Genomic DNA, 21,981 nt, shown 5'->3' on the forward strand with positions numbered 1-21,981 from the left:
AATACTCTGTATTATGAAATGTTTTCTGTTTTTATTTGTGGTGTCATGTTAATGTCATCTCATGACTAGCCTGGTGTTGTCAGTTAAAAATAATCATAATGTCTGTTTATGTCATCACAGTGTGTCTGTTTGTGCGTGTGAGATGGAGAGGTGACCTGCTCCAGGTGCAGGTCTGTGGATGCACTGGGTTTTGCTCCAGATGGAAAAGTGTTCTGACCTTTTCCATGATTTCACAGAAAAACTGTCAGGGTCTTCCTGTTTCCAAGTGCCCTGACTGAAGCTGGCTCAGAGAGATATCGCAGTACAACACACACAGTTCCACAACCTTCTCTTATACCCCTGACACCTTGGAAATGTCACAAATAGATGATTCCATATAGTTTGTGCTGTTGTTTCACCATCAGCGTCACTAAAACAGGCGTTGGCTCTTCACGCGCATTTATTCTTATACCTTAAATCAAATTGAGTTTTGTGAAAAGGTTGTTGTGTTATAAACCATCATATTTTGGTGGAAGAGACAACTACTTTCTGTATTGTCTCAGTGAGCGGTCCCAGTGGAGGAGCTGCTGGCCATTATAAGTAATCATGCCTTATTTGGGATGGATTTATTGTTATACAGACAACTGAATGAAGCAAATCTTATGTCTATGGGAAATGATAATTACAAAATGGTTTTGAAATGTGAACAAGAGCCTTTTATATACAAAACACAAAATATCTGCAAACCTCTGCTGTAGTTCAGGCTAAATGAGACATACTTGAGTCCCGCACTCATCTACATGGAATGAGTGTTTGAAAACACTGTTGTTGTCTTCCCGTGCCTCACTCTAGAATTAATCAATGAAGTGGCTTATTTTCATGCTGTTAGCTATGACAGAAAGAAATTAGAGTAATTTTGAAAATGTATTGAATTGGGATATCTTTTATAGAGCTCTTAAAATACTATTGTGCTCAGGTTATATGGTCATTTTTTATTTTAGCCACATTTGTTGAGTTTTTTTTATCATGCATTTCATTTCATACATTTATTATAAAAAGTTTAGACTTTTTTATAATAAGTATTTCCTGTTTATTTGATTAGAAAACAACACAATTTATTTTCTGATGTAATGAGGCCACACTTTATCTGTAATTCAGCAGTGTTTAATGTTAGCAATGCATTTCTATTTTAGAACTTTGAATCAGATAGACGGCGATGACTTGCATGAATCAGAGTGACTCTAAGATAGATCATGGACCTCTGGAATGTTCTCAAAGCCTTCAAAGTCCAACAGATCTCACCACTTCCGTTCAAAATGTCTACTGGGAACAGTTTGTTTGATCTCGGCGGTCCCTGGAGATCACAGCTTGGGAGGCGATGACATTGGCACAAGGAAAAAAATGGGGAGAGCGAAAAAAAGACAGAGAAAGAGTTTGAAGAGGCTTCAGTTACAGTGAACACAATGTGACAAACATGGAGACGGGGGATGGGTGATTCCTTCCGTATTTTTAGAGAAGTGTCACTCTGGGAAAGACACAGGTGAGAGAAGAGAACTGGAGGAAGGGAGGGATGATCATGAGAAGGTGATACCGCCCTCTGGCAATGAGACAAATTACCACCTTTTCATTTTGGTATCTTGTTTTGAGAGGTGGTCAAAGCTTATGCCTGCTTATCAGTGTTTCCCTTAGGCCTCAGCAGCAGGTGTAGTTCTCTAAGGGATTGTATAACGGTTCCATCATTTACAAGGTTTAAAAGTGTTGTAATTCCACTTATACAAGTGATATCCAGTTCATTTTAACATCTAATATAACTCAAATTATGGCCTCTAGACTGTATATTTGACCATTGTCCCAGGTCTTTGATAGCTGTGCTTGTGTATTTATTTGTTTGTTTAGTGGTTTTGCATGATAAAATGACAATTGTGTTTTGGTGAGAATAAATACATACATACATACATACAGTACATACTTCATTCCCCACGTAGACCAGTTCCAAATATCTTTACACCATTTATTAACTTTACACTTCAAACCTAAAAAGGTTTTCTTTTCTATTTTCTTGCCAATACTTATTTAATGAAAATATTAAAGAGGGAAAAACATTTTTAATATTAAAATTTAATATTACAGAGTGATTTATTTGAAAAGTATTCATTATTTATTTCCTTATGTATTGTGTGTAAACAGGTAAACAACAATACAAAATGTATTAAGAAATAAAAAGACAAACAAAATTTTTTTTACAGAAAACAAAAGTGAATTGGTCGGTTATCTCTCACTTAATGCAGTATAGCTTTGTCCATAACTTCATCATACTTGTCTAGAGTCACTGATTTACTCCTTTAACACTGGAACCAATAGTGAGTGATGACTGATGAATTATGGGTCATTATGACCGTTGTGGTTGTCCTGACAGTGGCCAAATAAAGTGAGTGAGAAAGTCAAAGATTCTCGGACCGACCTGTCAAAGACCGGAGTCTGTGGGAGCAGGTAACCGTGCTCCATAGACTGGGAGGGTGGGGTGTCGCCATGCCATAGCCCTTGGATTTTCTCACAGAGTGAGATGAATCATCCTCTCCTGGTTATCCTGCTTCATGCCCCGGAGGCATCCTTAATTGCCCGTCCCCCTCCTCCTTGCTCCCTGCCAGGCCACCGCAGATCCATTTACCCCTTCGACAGCAGTTACAAAACAGACCTCTGAAAGGAGAGGACTTTGTATTACAGTTTCTGTGTGCATGCTTTTGCTCTTTTTAATGACCTTTTGTAAGATGCACTATATGGTTTCAGGCACCTGGGAGACCTTCATATAGAAAAATAATATGGCAGTGATTGCCTCAAGGCACTGGCAAGGGATGCAGTACATTAGGACAAACAGTCTGTAGTGCACCAGGTTCTCTAGGGATGGAGAAGAGGCTTCTAGCAGCCCTTTGCGTCCCGCCACTGGATACTGACTGCCTACAGCAGGGTTAAGGCAGGATATATCCGTATAACAGGGAGCAGAGTGTAACTTTAGATTGTGGATGTAATATCAATCCAAATGTTACTGTGTATGTCATCACATATGCAGAGGGACACCTTTTCAGTTATGCTAATGCGCTTCTCTGATTGCCTTTGCACGCAATGCAGATCCTTGTCAACCAAACTGTGAAGGTTTAACAAGGAAGTGTTTAGCGGGTCTGTTGCTTCACCTGCTAAGTTGTGTATTTACCTGAATTTATAACTCATTTTAATTAAAATTTTCTACCAAAATTTTTTTTTTTAAATTTCAGCAGCCATTACTCTAGTCCTCCATGTCACATGATCCTTCAGATTTAGTGCTGATGCTGATTTAGTGCTATTTTTGTTGTTATTATCAATGTTGAAAACAGTTGTGCTACTTGAATATTTTTGTGAATATATTAATATATATTTTTTAATATTTGAATATTTATTAAAATATGTGAATATTTTTGTGGATACTTTTTTTTTTTATACCAGTTTCTTTGATTAATAAAATTTCACAAGAACAGAATTTATTTGAAATATAAAAGTTTTGGAACATTATAAATGTCTTTATTATATTTTTGTTCAATTTAATGCGTAATTGCTGAATAAAATTGTTAATTTCTTCCAAAAATAATATATTTTTTTTCATGGCCCTCAAACCTTTGATCTGTGTATATAATATTTATTATATTTAAATATTAAGCTTTAATTTATGGAGGCTCAAATTCTGTGGCAATTTAAAATAAATTAATTTAAGCAGTATATTAGGCTAATACATCCAAACACTGCAAAACATGCTTATCTTACTTAGATTTTTTTGTCTTGTTTCCATACAAAATATCTAAGAAATCTTAAATCAAGAAGGATTTTCTAGACAAGTAAAAAAAAAAAAACAAGTCAAAATTAAGTGAGTTTTTGCTTAGAACAAGCTAAATAATCTGCCAATGGGGTAAGAAAAATAATCTTATTTCAAACAGAAAACAAGATTATTTTGCTTACCCCATTGGCAGATTATTTTGCTTATTTCAAGCAAAAACTCACTTAATTTTGACTTAATTTGTCTGAAAACAAGACAATAATTTTTACTTGTCAAATCCTTCTTGATTTAAGATTTCTTAGATATTTTGGTTGGAAATGAGACAAAAAATCTAAGTAAGACAATCATTTTTTGCAGTGAAGACTATAGAATACCCAATACATGTTTTGAATGGGGTAAAATGCAACGTTCAATATGGCCACTCTATCGAAGGAAGCCCCGTCCTCTGAGTAAAAGAGCCAATCGCTAATCGGTCAAATAATTGTCACTGCAGCTGCTGTTAGAAGTCCCGTTTGCTATAGAAACATTCAGCATTCTGAGACATGCGCTCAGGATTGCGCATGTGCACTGGCTGGTCTAGCCTAAATAATAAGCTATTTTAACACTATTTGAGCAAAAGAAACAACATTCATGAGACAGTTGTTGACAAATTTCATTGGTGATTTCAAATGTGAAATTTAATTGTAAGCTTGGCGAAGAGTTTTGGAGAATTTTATGTTTCCCCATTCAAAGAGGTAGGAGCTGTACTTGCGTGCCGGAGAGGCGTATCAAAGGCGTATGAAATGACTTGCCTTGAAACATCTGTTAAAGATGTCCATGTGCTGTATATTTTGTATCTACAAGTATGTCCTACAATCTATGTGACATTGGATTGAGAAATGCTATTCTGCAAAGAGTTGTGGCTATATATTGACATACAGTGCAGTTAAACATTGATTTTTAATTATTTATAGCCTATATATAAATAAAAAAAACATTAGAACTGTGTGCAACGTGACTTGATGACATGCTGTTTTGATAAAACTTGTCTGAACACTTGAAAGCTGATGATAAGATCACAGACTCATTGATACAGAATGAGTCAAGAGTTCTGAGAAAGACATGAATAATCAGTAAACAGACAACTGTAATGACGCTGGAATATTTAGAAAATGTTTGGCCCTTCATTGATCTGTAGCTGTCAGATAAAACTAAAGGGACATCTGAGATATAATAGTAAAATAGGCCACAGAACATCATCTCACATTATGAGGCATATTATATTCCTTCCTCCACACATTCCAAGGGTGTAAACAATATTCCCAAATATTTAGAGTCCGCTTACAATTTCCAGCCATGTTTCTGTGACAAATGTCTATGACGGCAATTACAGTATGTACACAGCCTTTACATGTCATGTTTATTTAGAGCTATCATGGTCCTGACAGGATGTTTGCTCTACGTCAGGCAGGATGCCAGCATGTGCCACATTTGGAGAAAAAAAGAGGGGATAATTAAAAAAATTTTTTTTGCCAGTGGCTGTGAACATTTGCGATTGGGAACTTTATCACAACCTGCAGCAGTAATAGTATAATTAGTTGTTGGTTTTTCTCTTCATGTGGTCCTGCTCGATCTTTATCAGGGCGCCATTTCGAGGACTTCGAGGTGGAAGATGGCGATGTGCAGTGAGCTGGGTCCGCTCAAGTTGTGTGGTCCGTGATGGGAACTGGCACGCTGTTGCTGCTGGTCTGTTTGTTTAAGAGGCTGCTTGAGCTCCCGGTTGTGTCATATGCGGAGGCGGACAAAGTACTCAACTCCATTACTTGAGTGAAAGTACAGATACCGCTGGTCAAATATTACCCCATTACAAGTAAAAATGCAGTCTAATCGCTCTCGGAGTACTTTGATGTCACACAAAGAACTGTCTGTGCAGTGCTGCTTCAAGTCCAACACCTGTGTTTTATTAGGAGATGCACAACAGTTCTTCTGTGGCTTTATAGGTAATATTTTCGCGTACACAATTTAGCATATATATTTTGTGTCTAATATATACCACAATATTAACTTCTTATTATTGAATTGTTATAAATAAATATCACATTTGCAACTGGTCAGTGTTCAAAAAATGCTGGGAAATCACTTCATGTAGCCCTACAAGAGTGATTACTGATAAACTGTCTGAAAAAAAAGAAAGTCACATTTTAGAGAAGAAACAACTCACCCGCTGACTTTCAAAGCTGCTACATAGTAACGACTTTGTACTTCGAGGACCTTGATAGAAATGTAGTGGAGTGAAAAGTACAATATTTGTCTTTCAAATGTAGTGAAGTTAAAGTCATAAGTTTCCAGAAAAAATAATACTCAAGTAAAGTACCGATACTCAAAAAGTATACTTAAGTACAATACTTAAGTAAATGTACTTAGTTACTGTCCGCCTCTGGTCATATGCCTGTCACAACTCATTTGCAGGACACTAGGGACCTAAATGGCTCCAATGCTCCAGTGTCTGTCTTCGCAAAGTAGAGAGTGACCCTTTCTCATGCTCAAAGGATCAAAGAGAAAAACTTGTTAGTTCTACATAAGAATACATTACATGTCTAATAGATCATATCTGTCATATATTAAAAGACACAGTGACCAGTTTATGAGTAACAATGGAGAAAACTGATCCTTTTACTGTGCTGAATTTAAATTAGTCTTACTTTGATGAAGAAGTTTGTTTTGGTCTTTTTTTCCCCTTTATGCTTTGCAAACTTATACTTTGACACTCATGACTTTAAATGTTTACTTACTATCAAAGCCTGTTTTAATTTCTAATTAACAGATGAAATAGGTAATTATGAGAGTTTAAAATAAAAAATATATATACATTCACATTTTGAGATAATGTCATACTGTGATATCACAATTGTGAAATGATGGTCACTGAAAAAAAAAGTTGCAATTATGAGAAATATGAGAAATATTATTTTTTTTAAAGAGTTTTGATGTTTTTGAGAGAGGTCTCTAATGCTGACCAAGGCTGCATTTGTTTAATCCATAAATACAGTAAAAACTGGAATATTGTGAAACTATTACTAGTTAAGAAATTATTACATTGCTCAAGAAACATTTCTTGTAATAATCAATACTGAAAACAATTGTGCTACTTAATATATTTTTGTGGAAACTGTACGATTCTTGTACGAATAGAAAATTCAAAAGAACAGCATTTATTTGAAATATAAATGTTTGTAACAATGTTAATCAATTTAATGCATTCTTGCTGAATTAAAGTATTCATTTCTTTCAAAGACGTCTTTTTAAAAAAAGAAAATTATTTTATTTTGAGATGGAAAGCAGTTTTCCATAAATATAAATGTCTATTGAATGTGGAATATGCAGTTGAGCTTGTCTCGAGGTTACTTACATAATCATGAAGTTTTCTTCGTGCCATCTTTCATGTCTGGTTTGCTTTAATACTGTATTTGTCACAAACACCACATATATGCACACTATTATTATTATTTGTAGGGAGATTTTGCCAATAGGATTTCAGGTTAAAGGAGCAGCAGGTCAGTTTCTTTATTTATTTATTTATTGCCAAACGCCCTAGTTGTTTGGAATTTTGCTTGGTGAGCTCATCAACAATAATAACAAACATTAAAATACATATATAAATACATACACAACTATAAATGTCCTATCAATTATAAGGAGTGAAATACAGATGCATAGACACCAGAGGAATGAAGAGCATGAACAATCCTACAATAAGTACTGTTCAAAAAACGTGTAGATTTAGTTTTAATTGCTCTAAGGCGTCTGCCTGAAAGAAGAGGCGTAAAGAGGTGTCTGGCTGGATGTAAGGGATCTTTAAGGATTGTTAAACCTTTTTTCTGCAAAAGTGAAACATAGATCTCATCAATAGAAGGAAGATCACAACCACTAATTTTCGAAGCAACCCGAGTTATGTTACTAATCTGACTTCTCTGCTGACCTGTGGAGCTACCAAACCACACTGTGAGAAAGTGAGAAAGTCAGCACGCTTCAATGACAGCTCTATAAAAATATAACATACCAACTTTAGATATGCCAAACTTTTTAAGCTGTCTTAAGAAACAAAAAAAAAATTGATGAGATTTTTTAATAATGCCTCTTAGGTTGTCATCCCACTTTAACGTTGCAGAGATAGTAGTCCCGAGAAACTTAAAACATTGAACATTTTCAATGTCCTGACCATTAATAGTCAATGGCAAAACAGCATTTGTCTTCCGTCTGAAATCAAACACCATTTCCTTTGTTTTTAGAACATTTAACTTCAAATTATGAGTACAACTCCATTCAAACAGTGTAGAAACCTCCCTTCTATAGTCCGATTCGTTATTATTTGTTATTAAACCAATCAATGTAGTATCATCTGCAAACTTAAAAATTTGCACTGATTTACAGTGTGAAACACAATCATTAGTGTATACAGAGTACAATAATGGTGACAGTACACCTCCTTGTGGGGCCCCCACACTAATTGCCTTGAGACTTGAAAGTATATTATTAATTTTAACTACTTGTGTTCTGTTCTGCAAAAAATCCAAAATCCAAAAAGCAAGGGAGTGTTGAATCCCCAATTGCTTTAACTTATCAAAAAGTTTAACTGGAATAATTGTATTAAATGCCAATTTATAGTCCACAAAAAGGACTCTGACATAAGTATTAGGGGCTTCAAGGTGTTGCAAAATTGAATGTGCATATTTCTTGCCAAACAAAATTTATTGCGGCATATTGCTCCGTTAAGGTTTAATCAGCAGTAATCACTTCACTACAGACCAGAGTGACCAAAGGCGGGCTGCGATAGAGTTCTGGCTCTAACGGAAACACAAGAGGGGATGGACAGATAACACCTCAGACTCTCTCAGCTCTGTTAGATGTGTGAAGTGCACTCTCGCTTTTCTCTGAATGGGCCGATATACATGCCAGCCTGAACGTTGATGAAGCTTCATCTGGTTTCCTGTTCTTACACTGCTGACCCTGTGGTGAGAAGGCCTGGCACAGATAGATGATACAGATGGACATCACTTGAACTGTGCTCACTTTTCAGACAATGTTTTGGTAAGATGACCCAACCAGGGCAGTTGAAGTCAGTTTTATCAATTAGCACCCTAGAGTTTTTTTTTTTTGAGAGATAATAATAAAGCGTATTTTGTAACTATAGTTTCCAGATCTTGTGGTCTTGTGGCCACCAGATCATCTGTGACTAACAAACTCCACTGCTCATCCCACCACGGGCTAAACAAGCTCTTCCGTATTACTGAAAGATCTGAGGATTGTGAAATGCTGTTATCTGACTGTTGAAGAACAGCTGAGACAAGGACCAGTTCAGACACTCTTATCTCTGATGGACTCATTGGCAAAATAAACTACTGCACTGTAGCATCAGCATTAAACAAGTGATGCTTTTTTGATGTATGTGAGTCATTTAAATAATTTGTTTTTGGGAGGTTTTAATTTTTAGTTTACTGTTATTTTAGTTCATTTTTAGTTTAAACGATTCATTTTAAATCAGCTGATTTGGTGCTAAAGAAACATTTATCATCATCAATGTTGGAAAGAGTTGTGCTGCTGTATATTTTTGTGGAAATGGTGATACCTTTTTTTAGCATTCTCTTATGAATAAAAAAAGACATTTATTTGAAATATATTTTTTTGTAATAATGTGAAAGTCTTTACTGACATGTTTGATAAACCCTAACCTAATGTTTTTTTTTACTACGAGCTCCCATAATTAACAACTAAAATAGAATTATAATATAATTTAATTAATTTGAATTAAAATATAACTTAAACTTCCCTCAAGCTTTCTTACATAATTAGACAAATTTCTTTCTTGTATAGTTGGCAAAAATAGCATTAGTAATGCTTGTATCACAAACACGACATATGTGCTTTATTATTTTTATTATTTGTAGGGAGATTTTGCCAATAATGTAAAATATTTTATGGATTCCAGGAAGTTTATTTGCTCATAATATTTGTGTACCACTCAGCAGCCGTCTCAAACTGCTGGTTTAAAGACACTTATTTTATTTTATTTTTAATGGTTGTATATTGTAAAGTCTCCTCAAAAGTACAAGTGTATCACTTAGTCTGAAAAAGGTGCTGTGGAAAAGCTGAAAATAACACTATTGTTTAAATTGTTTACATTACTGAATTTTTTTTTATTATTAACATAAGCTATGTGAAAATTCCTCTTCCCTGTTCCGCTCAAGTGTCACATGTTCTAAACACATGCAACATATTTTAATGATGCTCGCGTTCTTTCATTTTTCGCTACTGACTTTATCACTGACAGTAGATCTCTTTAGGCAATATAGGGTGGTTCATTTTAGGAGTCTGCCACTTGAGAGGGCTTGTCGCCAAGCTCCATGCCACCCACAGAAACATACGCTTGGCCCTCTCCTTTTTTCCCCAGCTGACAAATTGAAAGTATATTATTGTTGGTGTGGCTTCTGGCTGACCTGGCACTAGTCCATGTCAGGAATTCCTGAGATGTGTGTGTCAGGAAGACCACCCTTTGCCCCCGTAGATAATGGTCCTGCTTTGCTCCCATGCAGGGAGTTCTCTCTCTGCTCACTGTAGTTTTATCCTGCTTGGCTATACTTACATCAGCACAGGGAAAAGAGAAGATGACTAGTGCCAAGCATAAACTCCCATTTGAGTTGTTGGGGAATTTGCACAGTGACTGTTGTTCTTTTGGTTTCGGTGCTGCTTTAGAAGCAGATATTTCGCTAATTGCTTGCATGAATGCAAAATGAAGAGAGATCATTCCAGCTAGATTATACTTCATTACCATTACTACTTGAGGTAATGGTGATAATTATGATTATACCAGATAATACTTTTCTTCGTTGCCATGTAATCCCTCAGAGAATTTTAGAGCAATGCACAATTTAAAAGATATAATAGTTCCTCCAAAAACTGACTCATTTACTCATCTTCATGTTGTTCCAAACTGATCTGACTGATGTTCTTCTGTGGATCACAAAATAATATTTTAAATGTTTTTGTCCATAGAATGAAAGTCAGTGGAATTCAGTGTTGTTTTGGACCACTGGCTTTCATTTTATGCACAAAAACAGTTAAAAACATTCTTCAAAATGCCTTCTTTTGTGTTCCACAGAAGAAAGTAAGGTTTGGAACAATGTGAGGGTGAGTAAATGATTTGAAAGAGCAGCCCTGGTCTTGTCCAGTCAGGTGTGAACGGGACTACGGTGAGTGTGAACCAACCATTAGGCTCCCTGGAGTCTCTCAGAGTTATTAGCAGCTCAAAGACCTGACTGCTACCAGTCAAAGCAGGACTAGTTCCACCTGTTTAAGCCTGAAAACACCCAGGACTGCTTAGAAAATAAGCTAACCGTCAGAATAGGGCTTTTCCTGAATGTCTGCTTGTCATGAGAAAGCATATTGAAGTAGAAAAATGCATTTCCACACAAAAGGAGTGAAACAGAAGTGCATATTCAAAATGAAACACTTACAGAAATGACCAGGGAAGTTTTACTTAGTTAATGGCATGTCAAAAATATTTGCATTTTGTAATCTGGCCATTTTTTACTGCAGAATGAATCAGTGATAATTGTATAAGTGTTGGTTTGACTGATGTGTGAAGAGTATTTTAAGGTGCTGTGAGTCTGAACATGCTGCTCACAGCATGCGGTACTTTTCAGCAGTGATTAGTTAGTTGTCATGTAAGTCCATCCCAGACTAAACCTAAGTGTTAAAATCCCATAGCAACTATTTGCCTCAAATATTTGGCTGTGAAATACGTTAATGACCGCCCTCTTATCGGCCTGATAATGGTTAATTAGTTCTACTTAATTAACCTGGTAATTCTGATTAATATCTTTTTAATCTCATTAAGTGCTCATCAGCGCGAATGAGTCTGATCCGACAAATCATTTGCAAGGAAAAGGAGGAATTAATGAATGCAGCCTCATGCTGGTGGCTGGGTTTTCAAATAGAGAACTATACCAAACTTGTGTGCACAGAGACTTTTAAATGTTAAAATGGCAATATGATATCAGAGATCTCCCAAGCACATCATTGTTTGGTTCTTTATATACAATACAGTTCAGGTTTAGCCAAAGGACATACTGTTCCATTAGTACCTATAGAGAGGTCCCTTACTGTAAAAGGATTTAGAACAGATTACTTTTTTTAAATGATGAATAATTGTTGAAAAACATGTTTTTTTCTCTCTCTCTCTCTCTCATCGATCTCCAGGGTGCTAACAGATAAAACCTACTTCAACTGTCCCAGTTGGGTCACCTTACGGAGACTGTGCCGTACACATTGTGTGGGAAACTCAAGTAGCATCACTCACAATAGCAGGTCTATTTCATACATGCACCGAGTCTTCTGTTGTGCTCATTTTGGGTTGAAAGCCTGCAGGTATTGACACTATGTTTTGGTTACACAATACGCAACATTGTTTTTCTCTTGCGAGGGATGTTGTGTAATGCTATGGCTTGGTGAGCCCAACCTGTTACAATAGGAGAAAGTGCGGGGGCTGTAATCACGCAGCTGATCGATATCTGACCCTGATGTAGCTGCTGAAATATGGCATTTATTTACTTTGTGCACAAACTATAATTGTTCTATTGCACTGTAATCAGAGGTTCTCTCCTTAACGTTCAGAGATCATGTCGAGCACTTCCATTTATTCCCATTTTTTCGTTTATTTTACGTCAATGGATGAATGGACCAGGAGAGAGCAATGACAATGGCGGAGTGCAGGTCTGTCAGAAGTGAAAGGCATTACGCAGACAGGTGAGCTCATAGCATGGGTTTCCCTCCAATGCATTTTCCCACATTCTTGACAGTAGAAGTCACCCCTGATGAATGAAAACATGGGTGGGCAGATGGACAAAGGCTGTCGTTTCATGGGCAGGTGTTATTTCTTTAAGTTGCGGTGAGTGTTTTCCCTCTTATTCAGAAGTCACAACTACTGCAGTTTTACAAAACAACCACTCAAATGAATAAAGACACATGAACCAACTACATTTGCTAATTATTCGATGGAATGTGTGAAGACAAAAGTTATTTTTTCTGTATAAAAATGTTTTTGCTGGGCGATTTCCAGATTCGATGTCTGATTCATCGTATCCTGTCTGTTCAGTTTCACAGGAAAACATTTCAAAACAGCTTATGTGAGATACACAACAAAAACTAAAAGCCTTAAAAGAGTAGGTCAGAGGAAATTTTTTTTAATTCGGTCATTTCCTCACCATCATGCCGATTTTGTCCATACAGTGAAAGTCAGTCTAAAACAAACAAAACACAACATAAAGCCGTTTTTAAATGTTTAAGAATATCTTATTTTGTGTTCTCTTTTCATTTATGCATTTGGCTGACACTTTTATCCAAAGCAGCTTACATTGCATTCAAGGTATACTTCAATCAGTTTATGCATTTCCTGGGAATCGAGCTCATGACTTTGGTGCTGCTAGCACCATACACTTCTGCTTGAGCTACAGGAAAAGAAATACAGCAAAAGACAAAAGTTTGGAATGACATGAAGGTGAGTAAATGATGATAGTATTTTTTATTTTTTTTATCTCTTTAAGTCACCCGAGTGGTATGATTAAGCTGTCTCAAACACCAAAATGTGTTTAAATTGCTCATACAATTATTTTAATTACTAATACATTTGTCCTTGGCATGCACATACAGGTCCTGATGGCTATGTATGGATGTGTCATGGAATTCAGTTTGGGAAAAAAATTAAAAAAGGAGAACACTTTTGGCACACTTGCATGAGAGAGCACACGGCTGTATGGAACGGCTTCTCTTGTGGACTTTTGACCCCAGACACATGCAGTCATTCACAGAGACAAGTTTTGTGTCCCCAGACAAGAGTTGCTCCAAAGCAGGCAGAAGCAATTACACTTGGAGACAAAGAGGCCTCCAGGGGAGATGAGATGGGGAGAAACTGAGCAGCTACTGGAAGTTCACTGTGTGGATTTGTGTTGGAAAATGTTTGATATAGATGTGAATATACAGTATGTTTTTGCTGGGCTACAGTTTTATATCTCATGACTTTCTTGACTCGAGTAAATTTGAACTAATAATCACAATTGGAAATGACATTGAAAAGGCCCTTTTGTCATCCATTGCAATACAAAAAATATCATGTCTGGGATTTATTTTAAATTATCACACAAACCAATAATTATATCAGTTTTCAGTCTTCACATTTCACACAGTTTTCGTATTTTTCCTTTCTTCCCCCATGATTATCCATATCCCTGGTCCACACCCTTAATAGACCATGTGCTGTTTGTCCTTTGATAAATTAGCAAAGGTACAGTTTCGGTGTTGCTTTTTCAGAACATGGGAAAGTATTTATGTTAGATGATGGGGGATAATTACCATTCTGGAGACTTAAAATTAGATTGTAATTGAAAATCCAGTGCAGAAAGACAAACGGAGGGAAAGGCAATTTAGGCCATCCGCCACAGTAAATACAGTGCAACCTTGACAGAGTTTACCTCTACATACACCAATGCTACAGCAGCTCGAGCATCTGTGTAAGCTGAATATTTTTCTTAGTTCATCCGCTGTGTGGGGTTACATTGGCCCCATGGCCATTCAGACCACCTTTGAGTCGATAGAGGTTTTGTCCTCCTCACCTGTACCTTGTCTTGTCTGAGACACTGCAATGGGTCTCGGGTCTTTATCATGGTCCAGTGGAAGTGAAAGGACTTGTTCTTTTGTGTGCTAGACAAGCACAGGAAGATCGAGTGGACGACTCTGATGGTGGTCGGTGCAGTGGACACAAATATTTGCTCCTGTGTCCACACAAATTTGTCTAGGTGGTTGAGTCGCTGAGCGATAGGTAATTAGCTGCACTTAGACACCAGAACAATGAAAGGGAAAGGATATGCCAGATGCCATAAAATTATAGCACAGGCAGGAGATTCTGATTTTTTTTTTTTTTGATGGAAACAATTGATTGTGGGTGTGCAGTGACTGACTCAGCTGTTAGTCACTACATTTAACAGTGAAATTGAGAGATATAACAAGTGTGTTTTTATAACAAGTGATGAAGGGGCCTGTGTACCCTGAAGGGCACTTCTTCTCAACATGTCTTAAGGATGGGCTGCTACAACTTGCCTGTTTGTCTTTAATGCAGAAGTGATAAATAGATCTGTATGAATGAATTCAGGTTGGAATCTGTTGGGTCAGTGTTTGATTGTCCATCCATGAGAAAGTGCAGTAATGACTGCAGCTCTTCTTGATTGTGTTTGAATCACTCCAGTCTCATTTACACGTATCAGTGCAAATTCAAAGTCATGTTATGTGAACTAAAGATAAGCGTCAACGTAAAATAAAAATAAGTAAATAAAACACGTTGAAGCCATTATACTTTAAATGTGCATATATAAATATGGATGTAAACAGGAAAGTGTAAACATTTGCGTCATGCACATATATACTTGACAAAGATCACGTATCATTCACAAGCCATAAGTGTGTGAGGGTGGAGACTCTGGGATTGTGTTCCTTCATAAAATCAACATTTTCCTTATCTGATCTCCCTAAAAATCCAACAGAAAAGGCTTGCATGCCTTAGACAGACTAAATACTCACTAATCTACTGCTCTATCGGTTTGTTTTACACAAACATTATGAAATGTTTTTATTTAGAAAATAAATAAAAGTGTTGCTCAGACAGCTTCATTTCATTATGACTAATGACTATATTTTTTGTTAAATATATAATCAAAAGCCGATCTCTCTCTCTCTCTCTCTGTATAAATATCTAACTGGCTGTAGCATGTTTGATCCTGTATCCAGGTACTGTTTACCATTTTGTTTAAACCAACGTTTAATTAGAATAAAATATGGTGCAGTCTATTAAAGTGGTATATTTGAATCTGACATATACAGTGTCATTTTTTGTATTATGCTATGAGGAAAATACTGTAAAAACCAAGAAGGAAATTCTAAATAAGTTCATGTAAACACAACTCATATAGCCTGGGGCATTTTAAGGAGGAAAAATATGCAGGATTTCCCTATACAATATTGTAAAACTGTACAGGAAATACATTAAAGTCACTCAAACAAAAATGCCTTTTTCAGTGTTATGGTAAAAGCCAGGTAGTATGAGATTTATTTCTGTCCCCTACATACCTGGTGCATCAGTACTTTATTTTTTTCATAAAATATTTAGGCCTATCTGTTTAAAAAAATGGCCTAGCCTCACTCGCATATCAGTTAAACTGGACAGTGAAACAATTTCTCTGACCAAATGAGGCATCTTGTAAATACAGCAGAATGTCTCCGGGAAGATTGTCCTGTCTGCCAATCTGCAATCTTCTTAATTGTGTTTAGAAAACAACAAAGGGGGAAAAACTCCCTTTACTTTCATACACAAAGACAAAGCAAAATATAAAATGTATATAGGAAATTACAGTAAAAAAATATAGGCAAAATATAAGCAAATCGGAAAATGTAAACCTATCACATAGCGCTCAAATAAACGTGATGTGTCTATAAATAATAAGCTTTAGCTTTGATGCTTTAAAACATAACATTATAAAACATTAAACATAATAAATATTTGTATTTTTTATATAATATATTTGCACTGAAGTGGAAAACATCATTTCGGTTCGGTATTGGGTATTTCAGTTGTACATTTTTACAATTAAAATAAATACACTTGTACTTTGCTTGCGCTGGGGAGAAGGACACCCTTTGTATTTCAGGAAATTCTATCCATTTCCATTTCCACCTCTCTGCAGACAACGCGATTGTACCGGACTCTGAGTTACGAAGGCTAGTAAGGGTAAAAAAAACTGGACTATATAAACCGACAGAATCAGATTGAGCAAAGCTGCTCGTTTGCGCGCACAGAACAGAAGAAACAGCACGTGCAAAACGTTTCCATATTTCTCTGTAAATAGTTAGCATACTGCTATGGAATTGAAAACAATTTTTAAATACTGTTTTTCGTTCTATCTACATTTTAATTGTGTCTGGGATATTAAATGCCTCGTCCTAGGCATCAGGTGGAATAGAGATTTTTGGTTAAAGCTGCCCACCTTGTCTCTAAACATAAGCCCGAGAGCATTAGGCCATTAATTTGCATTTTAATCAACTGAAAGAGGGGGTCTATTGACTCATCAAGATCATTAACTAGCATGTACCTGCATTGTTGAACATTGAGATTATCATGTTGTTTCGATGGCTCCGAGATTTTACTGCTGGTTGTTCAAATGCAAATTAAGCAGGAGTTCGATCGAGATAAATTAATACCTGCGATCAGGTTCATTTGAATACGAATGAAGAGGTGAAACTCTCTTACAGTAATGTGGCTGGTCTATGGAGACTTCTGGTCGCATGTTATAAAACATGTTTGTTTTATTTTAAATAATTTATTTAGCATGTTGTTTCTATCCTCCTCTTGGAACATGATGTTTTTTTCTTTAGACATTATTGCATCGAGTATTTATACCACACATCTTTAATATAGATCCTATAAATAATAAATAATTTATACTGATTTTTCTGAACATTTTTTAATCCCCCCCCACCATAACATACCAAATTAATGTTGTTTAAATGGCCCTTCCATAAACTACAAAACGTCTCACTGTGCAGGGGGTTTGTGGCGCCCCCTTCAGAATTCAAAAAAGTTACAAATCCGATATGGCACTTACATGTAAGTACAATTATCTGGATGTGAAATTGTTTGTCGTTGAATCATATGACTATGATGTGAACTGAATTATCATTAAATATGTGATGAAATATTTGCAATGAAAACACAACAGCGGATCCAGCATGCGCATTTTAGAGTGTCTCTAAATCTCTGTATAATTGATCCTTTATTTAAGCAGTCTTTATAATTTAATGGAATAAGGAGATACGGTTAATTAAAGGCCAAATTATCAATTGTGCTTTGACAATGTTTGCATGTTGTTAAGGGTAGCCAGAGTAAACACCTGATAGGCTACAACTAGGTGAGAAACGTCACGAGAGCACACCCCCGCAACATTCAGACCCTCCTTATAATGGGACAGATAGGTAGCCAGTCAAACCTATTAGAGACGCATCGTCTATCTCGGACTGAATGAGAGTGAACCGCTTCTGAGTTCCCTAACATTTGCAACATGGCTCTTGCAGATGCGATGTTGCCTTCGATAAATATTTTTGCAAGCAACCAGATGTTAGACGAAAAGCAGTCTGAAATTGTACGGGTGAGTTCAACTTTTCATTTCAATTTAAGGTTTATTTCAAATGTAGCTTATTTTGCAGCACTCAGAGCGAATTATGAGGGTATGGTAGCCTATATGTTTTTTTATACGTTTAACTAATCACGGGAGTTACAAGTTATTGGTAAATAGCCTACAAATCGTGTTCGTATGAAGAGGAAACAGTAGAGCGTCGCTTTCATTAGAATTATTATCGTACTGTAGGCTATACATCATCAGCAAAACAAATAATGTCATTATTTAGAGCCTAACTATATATTTAGATTTCAAGAACATAGTAAGCTTTTAAACGTTTTTAATTGTCTCCCCTGCAGGTCATTATATAATTCACGCACTGCAGCCTACAAGTATATTACATCTTTATAAACAACACGTCTGTGTAGTATATTTTTTTAATCATTTGAATGACTATGGCTTTGTAATCTGAAGAAATGCTTACCCGATTTTTTTCTTCTTCAGGACTGGAAAGTTGATCCAACTAAAACTAGCTCGACAGCTGGAGACGTGAGACCCCTCATCGAGGTGGAGTTCAGCATTGTTGAATCTCCACCTTTGGCCAAAGACGAGGATGATCTTTCCAAGTTTTTGGATCTAGAGTTCATTCTGTCCAACTCCTTCACGTCTGACAATGACAACAACTCAGTGCAGCCGGCCTATTCTCTACCGGAGTCACCAGAAAGCTGCAGTACCGTGTACGACAGCGATGGATGTCACCCGACGCCGAGCGCGTATTGTGGCACCAACTTTAACGCACGCCCCGGCCACAGTCTGGTAGCCGAGTTGTTTACTCCGGACATGAATTATCATGGCGACTCGCATGAATATAGTTTGAAAGGGCACTTAGACAGGCTGGAGTACACTGAACTAAGGGCTCTGAACTCAAGAAACCAGGCACAGGTGTCCAATTCTAATAACGTGGGATACAAAATAAAAAGTGAAAACCACGAGCAATCCTGCATGATGGTAAACGACTACGTGGGTCATTATTATGGACAAGAACCCCAGCGCGTGATGCAGCAGCAGCATCAGGCTTATGGGCATCACGTGCAACAAGATGTGCCTCGGGACATTTTAGGGAGGAAAGACTGCATCCTAACAGAGGCGAACTCTCACCGTCATATTGACATTGCACATCAACAGCAGTTCATGAATAGCGCGCCTTTTCCACCTCAGTACGCCCAGCATCAACAGTATCACGGACATTACAACATGTTTAGCGAGCCACTGCGGGCAAATCACCCGGCCATGCCAGGTGTGATGTTGACTCCACCATCCTCACCCCTCCTGGGATTTTTAAACCCAGACGACAGCAAGCCAAAACGAGGGCGTCGGTCATGGGCACGAAAACGGACAGCGTCGCACAGCTGTGAATTCCCCGGATGTGGGAAAACGTACACGAAAAGCTCCCATTTGAAAGCGCACATGCGGACACACACAGGTATGTCGCGGAGTTTCGTAGGCTACATGTTGTTTTGAACTTAATTGCTCACTATAAAGCGTTTAACCAAAGTCTGTACACAATAATAAATGTTTCCCCCCGTTCTGTTGACAGGTGAGAAGCCCTACCACTGCAGTTGGGAAGGCTGTGGCTGGAAGTTCGCCAGGTCAGACGAGTTGACGCGCCACTACAGGAAACACACCGGACACAGGCCGTTTCAGTGCCACCTGTGCGAGAGAGCGTTCTCCCGCTCAGACCATCTGGCTCTGCACATGAAGAGGCACATGTGAATCATAAAAAAGACTATCTATTTTAAACCACCAGAGGATTTTATATTGTTAAGATAATTCCTATTTTGGGACAGCAGTTATATGAATAGCAGTATAATGTCATTTGATTTAAATTATGACAGTATTTAATAGAAGGAGATTCTTGTTCATTTAGAAGGTACATTATGTAGTACTTTCTCAGATGTATAAAAACGGGGCAGGACCCATACTTTTGTATAGGCTATATGTTTTCTATTCTCCATTTATGCATTTGTATTAAGTCAGGGAGTATTTTTTTTTCATGGATTTTCAGAAGAATTAAAAGCATTGTCTTTTTTTTTTGTACTCATTCTCTTGTCTCATTTTGTTTCAAGTTTCTTATTTTAAATATTGCGAGTTGCCACCCTGAAAGGTATTCAAAACTAAGATCTACGCAAAGAACATACAGCACAAATAATTTGTACTCCATAAAATACTGAGCAAAATAAGTAAAGCTTCATACAAATTGATAATAGAAACGTTCAATCAAAAGGTCTACACTCTTCTTCATATATTTATATATATATTTGGCCATTTAAAAATACTGTCTACACTGTACCTAAGCCAATACTTATATACTGTTACTACCAAAACTCTAAAATCAAGTAATTAACTTATGTAACATCACCATCATTGTCAACAATTATATTCATCACAAATATTGTGAAAATAACTTGAGCTGTTCAGAACTCAGACAGTATTCATTCCCTTATGCATCATGTTACTGCTACTTGAAAAGCTATAGTATGTCGCCCTCTCCAGTCTGAAAATAGGTCACAGAAGTTTAGTCACAGAATCTCACAGGTGGTCAAACCAATGGAACAGTGGTTCTTAATCATGGCCCTCCCACAAAAGCCAGAATTTCAGCAATACCTAAAAAGTATTCCTAATTAAACACGAAGGCTGTTAAATTTATTAATGTGATGTAATCATTTTTTAATTAATTCTTTATTTTTTTTATTTAATTTATAAAAAAAAAACGTGTCATTGCCTTCTTCATTAAAACAGCCTTTATATACTATCTGGCTATTGTAAAAAAAAAGCTTAGTGCAGTCTCCCTCTGCTGGCAGGAAGTCACGCTACAACAAAACACCTTGCTTTTACATATCTCGAATAGAAAAATAATTACTTTCCATATTCAAGTACATATTTAAATACAATGTCAAAAGTGGCTTTCATCACTATTTACGTTTGTTAAAAATATTAAGAAATTAAAAAAAAAATTGAGCCGGGGAAGTTTTTGAAATTTGGTAGATTTGACAAGATATTAGTCATTTTGTAAAGTTTATCTGAAGGTATCGATTTCTTCCACGAGATGGCAGTCTTTCCTATGGTTTGTGTCTGATGTTACACCTGCTGATGCAATGCCACGCATAGTTGAGCACACACTAAATTAACAAAGATAAGTGTGCAGAGGTGCTGGTGAGCAAGATAAAACTGTAAATGTAAAAGCACTAAAATCATATTCATCTAACTTTGGGCTATAGTAAGAATTAATATCTATGTTTTTAAAATTAATTATACTGCTCACAATTTTCACTGTCCTATAACTATTAAAATGTTAAGGTTACTGAACTATCTAATGACTACTGAATGATCTAAATAATGATGCAGACAGAATGTGCTGACTTTTGACAATGCAGACTTCTTTGTGAGATTTGGTCTCACAACATTCACCCCTTTTTCCTTTGAAGCTAATAACCAGATTCCTTTTCCATAAAGAGATTTTATGACTGACACTAGTGGGGGACCCATGACTATTCTATATGTTTGTGCAAGCCAAGGTTACAGGCTATCATGCACACACTGATCTTATATGCCTGATATTAAGAGAATTTAGCTTAAGGCTTATTTAAGTCATAACTACTGAATTAAACGCAGAACCATTTAGACTACTCTTCATTCTGCCTCTTGAGATAAACAATTTAATATCGTTGTGTATTCAGGCCATTTTCTCATTAGAGTGGGAAAAACTTAAGAGGGACCAATGGCACACCTAAACGTTACATGCTAGAGCTGGAGCATATCACTCAGTATAATCTAGTCATTTGAATTGCTAGCGTTTGTTAAACCCACCGCTACGCTGAGCAACGGTGCGTGAATGGGGAAGCGTGTATATCCTCCTTATACCATCTTTCAGCATCATTTAGAGAATAAAAGGTGTGTGTCGCCGTATGTCCTCATTTCACCCATTATATTCATTCCACGCTCACATAC

At 36.7% G+C, this 21,981-nt stretch overlaps 2 protein-coding genes across 3 annotated transcripts in view; both read left to right on the plus strand.

The window, feature by feature from the left end:
• The first annotated feature begins 17,858 nt into the window (after nt 1–17,858).
• Nucleotides 17,859–20,008, plus strand: klf17 (Kruppel like factor 17). Of its 2 annotated transcripts, none has more exons than XM_016242747.1 (3): nt 17,859–18,003; nt 18,478–19,456; nt 19,571–20,008. In XM_016242747.1, the coding sequence occupies exons 1-3, from the start codon at nt 17,917–17,919 to the stop codon at nt 19,744–19,746; spliced, it is 1,242 nt and encodes a 413-aa protein (XP_016098233.1). In that variant the 5' UTR covers nt 17,859–17,916; the 3' UTR covers nt 19,747–20,008. The 2 variants fall into 2 exon arrangements, with proteins under 2 accessions (XP_016098233.1, XP_016098241.1); XM_016242755.1 differs by having other exon boundaries at nt 17,859–17,997.
• Nucleotides 20,009–21,846: 1,838 nt separating this feature from the next.
• The window catches only part of LOC107557089 (sodium- and chloride-dependent glycine transporter 1-like), a 49,493-nt gene continuing 49,358 nt past the window's right edge, over nt 21,847–21,981 (plus strand). Inside the window, exon 1 of the mRNA XM_016240436.1 lies at nt 21,847–21,924. The gene's annotated coding sequence lies outside the window, so the exon portion shown is untranslated. The remainder of the gene's footprint in view (nt 21,925–21,981) is intronic.

The sequence above is a fragment of the Sinocyclocheilus grahami genome, unplaced genomic scaffold (genome assembly GCF_001515645.1).
Source record: "Sinocyclocheilus grahami isolate Dianchi unplaced genomic scaffold, SAMN03320097.WGS_v1.1 scaffold21.1, whole genome shotgun sequence".
Lineage (NCBI taxonomy): Eukaryota > Metazoa > Chordata > Actinopteri > Cypriniformes > Cyprinidae > Sinocyclocheilus > Sinocyclocheilus grahami.

Excerpts from the sequence above, each read along its gene's own strand:
- klf17 (XM_016242747.1), top strand. The coding sequence starts at position 17,917 with ATGGCTCTTGCAGATGCGATGTTGCCTTCGATAAATATTTTTGCAAGC. Across the intron at positions 18,004-18,477 it reads AGCAGTCTGAAATTGTACGG|GACTGGAAAGTTGATCCAAC; the intron begins GTGAGTTCAACT and ends TTTCTTCTTCAG. Across the intron at positions 19,457-19,570 it reads GCACATGCGGACACACACAG|GTGAGAAGCCCTACCACTGC; the intron begins GTATGTCGCGGA and ends TTCTGTTGACAG.